The sequence below is a fragment of the Ranitomeya imitator genome, chromosome 2 (genome assembly GCF_032444005.1).
Source record: "Ranitomeya imitator isolate aRanImi1 chromosome 2, aRanImi1.pri, whole genome shotgun sequence".
NCBI lineage: Eukaryota > Metazoa > Chordata > Amphibia > Anura > Dendrobatidae > Ranitomeya > Ranitomeya imitator.
Window position 1 is genome coordinate 353,828,180 of NC_091283.1, and position 10,705 is coordinate 353,838,884.

Genomic DNA, 10,705 nt, shown 5'->3' on the forward strand with positions numbered 1-10,705 from the left:
GACAATTGGACACATGCACAGAGGAACTAATTCACCATGTACCTTGCTTGCGCATCATTTAGCAACAACCTTCTTACGTAGCTTGTAACGCTTGTCTTTGCTGTTGTGTGGTCTTCCTGATCCCTCCTGTTTTCCGACCTTTGCTCGAATTCTTTTCATCTGTTTAGTTTACCACTTTTGTTCCTTTCTGACTTGACTTCTTGGCATTGACCCTGCGTGGCGACACTTGCCACTGGTTCGCTCGTTCAGCCGGCAGCCCTTCCGTGGAAGCAATCCAGTGGACCCCATTGTAAGACCAGTTCCCTATAAAGGGGTTATGCAAAGTTGAATTCCTTTGGAATCTGACAGACTGAATGCATTGTGCCAAATCTGTCAAAAGTAGCCTTTTTGAGCATTTGGCCTCTGACTGATGTGACATCACCACTGATTAAAAAGAAAGCAGCAGACAGTGGGTATGTAACAGTTTACTTGAAATCAGAAAGCCATGTCGTCCTGACTTGTTTTGCCTTTTGAGGCATAGTCAGGAGTTAATGTAACAGACTAGCCATTAGGCAACACTATGCAGAGCCAGATCAAACAGAGGATGTATCAACTAGAGAGATACATTTCGGGTCTGATTCAGCCCAAAAGTTGTTTTTTGAAAAACTGATTATGTACAAATCAAAAGTGTTCCAAATCCTCCAATTGCCCTGAAAAGATATGGATGAAAAGACATGGATGGCATGCTGAGGTCTCCAGTGACTGTGTCCAACCTCTTTTAAATCCTTTAACACAAAGACAGCCTTAGTAATGTCAAAGTCACATAAAACACATATGGCTATGGATAAATGGATAGGAACTGGTGGCAACGGCCAAAAAATTATCCCTTTGGGGCAGATGCCTGCAGGTGTTAATATACTTATGGGAGTAGCAGCAGGTTTAATTTGAGAATAAAGAAACAAATAGCCATCCAAGAATTTTCCCTTTTTGTGAGCAGTTTCAGGTTTGTTATAATTGCCCTGTGAAGTCTATGGTTCCCAGCAGAACAATATGGAACATGATGGACAAACAGGAGATGTGTGACTGTGTAATGGGAGTGGTAGCAGCAACATTATGCCTAAAGTTTGAAGAACATGCATCAGCTGTTCAACAGCGTAGGGGCACAGAGTGGCAGCAGTACAGTATGGATCATAATGGACAGTCAGGAGATATTAGGCTATGTAGGGTCAGTGGTAGCAACAGCAATGTAGACTTGAACATGATGGACAAGCACGTTGCATCAGGCTACGTAAAGAAAGTGGTTGTGGCAGCAGCAGTATAGTATGGAACATAATAGACAGGATATGTCCAGCTGTTTGGGGGGTAAAAGCAGCAGTACAGCATGCAACGTGATAGACAAACAGCAGCAGTGGTTTCATTGGACTAGTGCTAAATACTTAGTACCTACTGTCAACAAAAACTTGTGTAATAATTGCCATCAGCGGTAATAGTGTGAAAATCCTCATGGATCCATGCGTGATTTATTTTCTCATACATTTTCCATGCTTGTGGAGGACAGCCTTGTCCGTTCAGAGTGGCAGATGGCATTGTCATATCTAAATAGCCTCGTTGATAGTAAGCTTGAAGTTGGAAAAGACCACTGGCAAACTAGGACAGTTCTTGCTGCAGGCCCAGTCTTCTGAATATGAGGTCCACTGGGTAAGAATTTAGGGTATCTTATAGAAAAGAGGCACAACTCAGATACTACTGAATCTGGTTGTTCAGGCTTTGTGTCCGTTTGCTACAGCGACCTGATGCATATAAGCTATGAAAAAAAATAACTGATCCATCTTGTTCCAGAAATTGTGTAGGCTACTACTGCTTCGGCTACTTGTTATAGACGTGGTACTGTCAGAGGTGGTAGAGTTGTTACTCAGTGGGGAGCAAAGAGAAGCTTTCCAGTTAGACATGGTACCAGCTTGTATCTGCTGAGCAAATCTTGGGGTAAAGTTGGATACACAACTAATCCTGATAATCCAGCAATTTTGCTTTCAAAAGCATGAAAAATTTCCCCCATTTTTCTTTTATACCAAGGGTCTATTCAATAGACATCTCTATGCTTCATGCTAACTATACACCTGTCAGCAGGTAGGGAACAAAGCATGTAACTTGCCTTCCTTGTCAGTGTCACGATTGTCAGTGTCAGTTTACTTTGTTCTCTACCCTTTACTGCAATGGTTGGGCATATCTAGCATTGATATAATTCTGTTTTCTGTGCTTACCAGTGTGACCAAGAGCTCAATTATTTCATACTCCACCACACACCGCCATGTCATAGCGACTGTCATGCTTCTGGATTCGAACCCTTGATTCTGTGTTCTGTTCTCAGCAACTCTTCCTGCTGAGCCACAACAGATACACCTTTTCTTTGGGAGTTTTAATTCTGTTTTTCTGTCGGTTTTGGGTAACAGGTGATTTTCATTTACTCTGTCTGTCCTATCACCTTTCAGATGCAGCTTTAAACACCTTCCCACTCACTTCTAGTGTTTCGTGCTGGTGATAAGACTTTTCTGGATTCATTCACTTTGCTGTAGTTTGTGTTGGTTGCAGTTGTTTTGTGTGCGATTCCTTTACTCCTTAGAAGACTACTTGTCTACTGAACCTAAGAGCTGCTAAGGACATTCATGGTAAGCCATCGAGTGGGGGTGCTATTTCACTGTCTTAGGGTGTCAAACTGCGTGGTCAAGCAGGGTCAGAAAAGGGCTTTTCCTAGTCTGAACAGGGATCAGATTGAGGTGTTTATCTCCCTGGTTTGTATGTTACCCGTATGAATGTGCTTTGTGCATCATCACTATGGTGTCAGCCTCATCCATAGCCAAAACTGACAAAACTGTGTCCATCTCCTCAGCCTCCTTCGTTCCGCATCCTTTTCTACATCCTCCTACAGATGACCATATTTCTTCAATTCCCCAACAGCCCCAGGGTAGCAATCATTATGTGGAAGCGGTTCATTCTCTATCCCTTATTGAATCAATTAGCGGAGAGACATCCAGTAGGAAATCTACTGCTCAGTGGAGGTCAGCAACTCTTCCACTCTGTCGCTTCTATTGCTTTGGCTAATCAGCCATTTCAGCAATGCAGAGCTTCAATTTACACATATGAAAGGAGTAAAGGGGAGTGGAAACTACAATCTGCTGTATTGCTGTTGTGCACATAAAGATGTTCATTGAAGTAGAGATGTGCTTGACCTGCCCAACTGTTGAGGTGTTACTGGCCCCTCACCTGGCCTTGCAGTTAACATTGTCATTGCTCCAAGCAAAATATTTACCTAGCGAGCTGTGAAAAACATATACTGCCCCTTTCTGCTCTATGCTTCGATGGTAGAGTGCACTTTACAGTGCAATGACAATTCCAAGTAGCAGTCCGCCTTTTACAACATGTGAAAATACAAAGTGACAATTACACCACCAACTACTCGGCCAAGTAAGGTTTCATTTGGCATACAAGCGGATGAGTGGGCACATATTGTTTCCTGTCCACACATTCAGCTATGGATGAGGAATATTCCGCATACGACAAGCATGAAGATGATGACAATGACCAGGCACTACTTTTAATAGCCCCCTGAGGAAGCCCACGCGAAACTTGCGTTGGGGCTGCGTGCAACCTCGTATACGGACCTACTCGGGTGAGATGTAATTTTAGCTATATCGATACACATCACACTGGGTTTGGATTCTGAACCTTGGGCCACATTTGTGGTGATTTATGCGGTTTTTTTACCCTGGATCTTTCCTTATAGCCAGTGTTAGATGGTGATATACACATTATGCTATACACCCATGGTCCTTTTTACACTATGTAAACTTGGTTGCTTTCTGTCTGTGTCCTTCACATTTTTTAACTTGTTTGTCCTTGATATATTATTGTATTTTATATTGTACTTATGTCACGTTTTTATATTTACTACTAATAAATATTTGACTTTATTTATGGGTGGTTTGGTACTCCTGTTTCTCTTTTGTTTACTACTTTTAATGAAGTCTGGCTACTTAAATGAAAATGAGGTGGTGGAGGCTAAGGCCGGGGTCAGACATAACATATAAAAATACAGTCCGTTCTTTACGACAGAGATACGCAGAAAAGTTCCTGAACAGTGATCCGTATGTCATCCGTTGGCAAGGTGTGGCTGCGTATTTTGCTTCTCGCTGGCTTGCAAAATGGACATAATGGATCCAGGGGCTCAAAAAAATTATACCGTATATACTCGAGTATAAGCCGACCCGAGTATAAGCCGACCCCCCTAATTTTGCCACAAAAAACTGGGAAAACTTATTGACTCGAGTATAAGCCTAGGGTGGAAATGCAGCATTTACCGGTGAATTTCAAAAATAAAAATAGATCATTATTTCCCCATAGCTGTGCCATACAGTGCTCTGCACCGTTCATATTTCCCCATAGCTGTGCCATATACGGTGCTCTGCACCGTTCATTGTGCCCCATAGATGTGCCATATACGGTGCTCTGCACCGTTCACTGTGCCCCATAGATGTGCCATATACGGTGCTCTGCACCGTTCATTGTGCCCCATAGATGTGCCATATACGGTGCCCTGCACCGTTCACTGTGCCCCATAGATGTGCTATATACGGTGCTCTGCACCGTTCACGGTGCCCCATAGCTGTGCCATATACGGTGCTCTGCACCGTTCATATTTCCCCATAGATGTGCCATATACGGTGCTCTGCACCGTTCATTGTGCCCCATAGATGCTCCACATAAATCTCTGCCGCCGCCGCTGCTGCTGCTGCTGCAATAAAAAAAAAAAAACACACATACTCACCTCCCTTGATTGCAGCTCCCGGCGTCTCGTTCCGGCGCCTCCATCTTCCCGGCGTCTCTGCTCTGACTGATCAGGCAGAGGGCGCCGCGCACACTATATGCGTCATCGCGCCCTCTGCCTGAACAGTCAGAGCGCAGACGCCGGGAAGATGGAGGCGCCGGCCGGGAAGATGGAGCGACGCTCGGCGGCTGGAACGAGGACAGGTGAATATGCTATACTTACCTAGTCCTGGCGATCCTCGCGCTGTCCCTCTGCCTGGTCTTCGGTGCCGCAGCTTCTTTCTCTATCAGCGGTCACCGACACCGCTGATTAGAGGAATGAATAGGCGGCTCCGCCCCTATGGGAGGTAGAGCCGCTTATTCATTTCTGTAATGAGCGGTCCCACGTGACTGCTGAAGAGGGGAAGAAGCTGCAGCACAGAAGACCGTGGGACGGCAGGGACAGCGCGAGGATCGCTGGGACTAGGTAAGTATGCCTCAGCGCCCTCACCCGCTGACCCTGCCACCCACCTTGACTCGAGTATAAGCCGAGAGGGGCACTTTCAGCCCAAAATTTTGGGCTGAAAATCTCGGCTTATACTCGAGTATATACGGTATATATTTTTTAATACAGAGTTAGATAGCAGAAAATAATGTTAGTGGTGTGTGTGCAAATATTAGGCTATTAATGTCTGCCCTCAGTCACTGGCTTTCCCACTCTGGCGGAAGAAAATTGCGTGGGAGCCCACGCCAGTTTTTTCAGTGATTTAACCCTTTATTTTAACACCTAGAGCTCCCAAATTTTGCACACACAAACTACTAACATTATTAGTGAGGAATATGTAAAAATATAACGGCTATGAAATGGTTTACTGTATGTAAACCATGTCTCATATCCTGTCAGGTTTGGTAAGGAGTTAGCAATAGCAAAAGCCGGCAATTGAATTACCGGCTTTTATGCTGTCTAGCTCTGTAATATAATATATATATTTTTTATACACACACACATTCTATGTGTAGACATTTATTTTAGCTATTCTATTCTAACCTGTCAGTGTGACTTTACTGTACACCGCACTGAATTGCCAACTTTTCTATAGAACACCGCTGCGTATTTCGCGCAAGTTAAGTTCTCGGAATACACTGACAATCGCAGCATGCTCCGATTTTCTCAGCCCATAAAATACGGCTGAGAAATATACGTCTGATGGAAGTTGCCCCATAGAGAAACATTGGTCCGAGTGCAATGCGTTGTTTTTGCGCTTCTCATACGTCTGTATTTCTCTCTAGTTTGACCCCCGCCTCAGAGATGGCTTTACCTAAAGGGGATTCTGCTTCATGTGCACGTGTACGTTAGTTGAAGCTTATGTGAAGCTAAATGGCCTTCACTAGCCTCCAAATCCTTCTTTCGCTACCCCATTTTTTATTGTCTTCACTATAAAGCAGTGGTCTCCAACTCCAGGCCTCGGGGGCCGCCAACAGTGCAGGTTTTCAGGATTTCCTTAGTATTGCACAGGGGTTGGAATCATCACCTGTGCAGATGATCACATTACCACCGATGCAATACTAAAGAAATCCTGAAAACCTGCACTGTTGGCGGCCCTCCAGGCCTGGAGTTGGGGACCCCTGCTATAAAGAAATAAAAATTAGTTTTTAGCTTGTGAGTACCCTCACAATTCTATATACAGTTATATGAACAATTGTGTTTTTTTTTCTGAAAAATAGTATTTTATAAAATGTAATGACTCATATAAATTCAACACACTGTAATTGAAAAGTAATAAAATCACTTTTATTCTTAGCAGATGACTGTACCTGGACATTAGATGGATATCCAATATCTTCAGACTTTAAAGCAGATGATTATGGTATCACAGAAGATACATATGAAGAGCACAGTATTATCCCAGCTACACCTCCAGATCTTTACAGCAAACATCTATCATCTGATTCTGTTGAAAAAGATCAATCTAATTCATCACAGACTGTTAAGCAAAAGAAAAATAAGAGAAAGAATGTTGAACATAAATTTGCTCACACAGGGGAGAAGCCATATTCATGTTCAGAATGTGGGAAATGTTTTACCTACAAATCACATTTACTCAAACATGAAAGAATTCACACAGGGGATAAGCAATTTTCTTGTAGCATATGTGGGAAATGCTTTATAGAGAAATCGCATCTTGCTAGACATCAGAGAAGTCACACTGGGGAGAAACCATTTTCATGTTCAGAATGCGGAAAATGTTTTATAGACAAATCACATCTTGTTATACATCAGAGAATTCATACTGGGGAGAGGCCATATTCATGTACAGAATGTGGAAAATGTTTTAACCAAAAATCAGTTTTAGTTGCCCATCAGGTAACTCATACAGGGGAGAAGCCATATTCGTGTTCAGACTGTGGAAAGTGTTTTACCTACAAATCATATTTTCTGAAACACCAGAGAATTCATACAGGGGAGAAGCAATATTCTTGCTTCAAATGTGGAAAATGTTTTATTGAGAAATCTCATCTTGTTCGACATCAGAGAAGTCATACAGGGGAGAAGCCATTTTCATGTTCGGAATGTGGTAAAGGTTTTATAGAGAAATCACATCTTGTTACACATCACAGAACTCACACAGGGGAGAAGCCATTTTCATGCCCAGAATGTGGAAAATGTTTTACCCAGAAATCTCATCTTCTTAAACATCAAGGAAATCACACAGGGGACAAGCCAGTTACTTTTCTTACTTAAGGTATTGACAAAATGTAAAACGAAAAATACAACCGATAAAACCAAGGTAAACTCACATGTCCACAATAGAAAGAAAGAACACGTAAAATTACTATATGATTAGTGTGAATATTGTTCTGCCCAATGATGACAGAAGTATTCTAGGAGTGATACCTTTATTGGCTAACCAGAAAATATGTTTGCAAGCTTTCAGAGCACAAAGGCTCCTTCTTCAGGCAAGATTACAAATAGATTAATAAGAAACAAGCACATTAAGGGTATGTGCACACGTCAGGATTTCTTGCAGAAATTTTCCTGACAAAAACCGGACATTTCTGCCAGAAATCCGCATGTGTATTTACCGCGATTTTCACGCGTTTTTGATGCGTTTTTTCCCAAATGCATAGAATTGCGGGAAAAACGCAGAAAATCCGCAAAAATAATGAACATGCTCATTTTTTTACCACGATGCGTTTTTTCCGTGGAAAAAAACGCATTCAGGTGCACAAAACATGCAGAATGCATTCTAAATGATAGAATGCATAATGTATGCGTTTTTAATGAGTTTTTATAGCGCAAAAAAACCGCGAAAAAACCTGAACGTGTGCACATAGCCTTAAAGAATAGTACAGGAGGATATTTGTTAGGGGGTGGGAAGTGTGATGACTCCATAGATAAGCCAATGTAATCAAATTAGGCATTTTCTTACAAATGGAGAGGCAATGGGAATAATGTTCTTAAGGTACCTTCACACTGAGCGACTTTAGAACGATAGCGAGCCGTGACGTTGCAGCATCCTGGATAGCGATATCGTTGTGTTTGACATGCAGCAGCGATCAGGATCCTGCTGTGAGATTGCTGGTCGGAGCTAGAAGGCCAGAACTTTATTTCGTCGCTGGATCACCCGCTGACATCGCCGATTCAGCGAGGTCTTCACTTGTAACCAGGGTAAACATCGGGTTACTAAGCGCAGGGCCGCGCTTAGTAACCCGATATTTACCCTGGTTACCATTGTAAATGTAAAAAAAAAAAAACAAACAAAAAAAAAAACGCTACATACTTACATTCCGGTGTCTGTCGTGTCCCCCGGCATCCACTTCCCTGCACTCCTCCTGCATCCTGTGTCAGCGCCGGCCGGCCGTAAAGCAGAGCACAGCGGTGACGTCACCGCTCTGCTTTACGGCCGGCGCTTACACAGTGCAGGGAAGCTGAAGGCGGGGGACGCGACAGACACCGGAATGTAAGTATGTAGTGGTTTTTTTTTTACATTTACAATGGTAACCAGGGTAAACATCGGGTTACTAAGCGCGGCCCTGCGCTTAGTAACCCGATGTTTACCCTGGTTACCAGGGGACTTCGGCATTGTTGGTCGCTGGAGAGCTGTCTGTGTGACAGCTCTCCAGCGACCACACAACGACGAAACAGCGACGCTGCAGCGATCGGCATCATTGTCTATCGCTGCAGCGTCGCTTAATGTGACGGTACCTTTAGTTATCTGGAGTCTGTCTGGTGGAGATGTGAATTGTATCCATGTAGTGACTCATAAATCCAGGTGTTAAATTGAGTCCTAGTGTCAACGAATTCAACATCTTCATTAGTTTATATTCCCAAATTTTTCTTTCCCTGTGGTCCTTAAAGGGACTCTGTCACCTGAATTTGGAGGGAACAGTTTTCAGCCATAGAGGCGGGGTTTTCAGGTGTTTGATTCACCCTTTCCTTACCTGCTGGCTGCATGCTGGCTGCAATATTGGATTGAAGTTCATTCTCTGTCCTCGATAGTACACGCCTGCGCAAGGCAATTACCTTTTAGTATTAAGACTTAAGGTACCTTCACATTAAACAACTTCACAACGATAACGATAGCGATCCGTGACCTTGCAGCGTCCTGGATAGCGATATCGTTGTGTTTGACACGCAGCAGCGATCAGGATCCTGCTGTGACATCGTTGGTCGGAGCTAAAAGGCCAGAACTTTATTTCGTCGCTGGACTCCCTGCAGACATCGCTGAATCGGCGTGTGTGACGCCGATTCAGCGATGTCTTCACTGGTAACCAGGGTAAACATCGGGTTACTAAGTGCAGGGCCGCGCTTAGTAACCCGATGTTTACCCTGGTTACCATCGTAAAAGTAAAAAAAACAAACACTACATACTTACCTTCAGCTTTCTGTCCCCCGGCGTCCGCTTCTCTGCACTCCTCCTGCATCCTGTGTCAGCGCCGGTCAGCCGGAAAGCAGAGCGGTGACGTCACCGCTCTGCTTTCCGGCCGCTGTGCTCACAGTCAGTGCGGGAAGCAGAGCGCCGGGGACAGACAGCTGAAGGTAAGTATGTAGTGTTTTTTTTTTTTACTTTTACGATGGTAACCAGGGTAAACATCGGGTTACTAAGCGCGGCCCTGCGCTTAGTAACCCGATGTTTACCCTGGTTACCGGGGACCTCGGCATCGTTGGTCGCTGGAGAGCTGTCTGTGTGACAGCTCTCCAGCGACGCTGCAGCGATCGACATCGTTGTCGGTATCGCTGCAGCGTCGCTTAGTGTGAAGGTACCTTTAAGTCTGCCATACTGTGTCCAGGTCCAGAGAAATGTTTTCCCACAGGTGTGTCTACTTCATTCCTGATTGTGTGTCTGTGTATATTCATCCTAGTTTGTAGTCTTTGCACAGTTTCCCCAATATAGATACTTCCAGGGCACCTCGTACATTGCATCATGTACACCACGTTGGAGGATGTACAAGAAAAGGAACCCATGACCTTATAGTCCTGATTTGTGTTTGGTACACGGACTATATCTGTTGGTAATATGTGGCTACACGTTTTGCATTTTTTATTGTTACAGGGGAATGTGCCATTCACTGATGGTGATGATAGGACACTTCTGACAAGCAGATTCCTTAAGTTAGGGGGCTGTTTATAGGGGAGAAGTGGTAGTTCTGGGAATATGTCTTTCAATTTGTGATCTCTATGGAATATGGGTTGGAGATCAGCACCAATTTTCCTCAGGATGTTCATGTGGGGGTTGTATGTGACCACCCTGTTATCCTCTCACAGTTTGTAATCCAGGAGGCTGCTTCTTGGGATCCTTGTAGCCCTGTGGATCTGCTCATCTATTACCAGTGGATGGTATCCTTGTTGTAGGAATGTATTCCTCGTAGCTGTAGTTCCCTGTCTTTGCAGTCTGAACAGATCCGAATATATCTCAGAGCTTGA

The 10,705-nt window shown here is 43.9% G+C and overlaps 1 protein-coding gene across 1 annotated transcript in view; it reads left to right on the plus strand.

Moving 5' to 3' along the window:
- LOC138666559 (zinc finger protein 271-like) overlaps positions 1–8,552 on the plus strand; it is a 71,730-nt gene extending 63,178 nt beyond the window's left edge. The window contains exon 11 of the mRNA XM_069754764.1: positions 6,582–8,552. Coding sequence (XP_069610865.1) covers positions 6,582–7,522 — 941 coding nt within the window. The 3' untranslated portion in view covers positions 7,523–8,552. The remainder of the gene's footprint in view (positions 1–6,581) is intronic.
- The last annotated feature ends 2,153 nt before the right edge of the window (positions 8,553–10,705 follow it).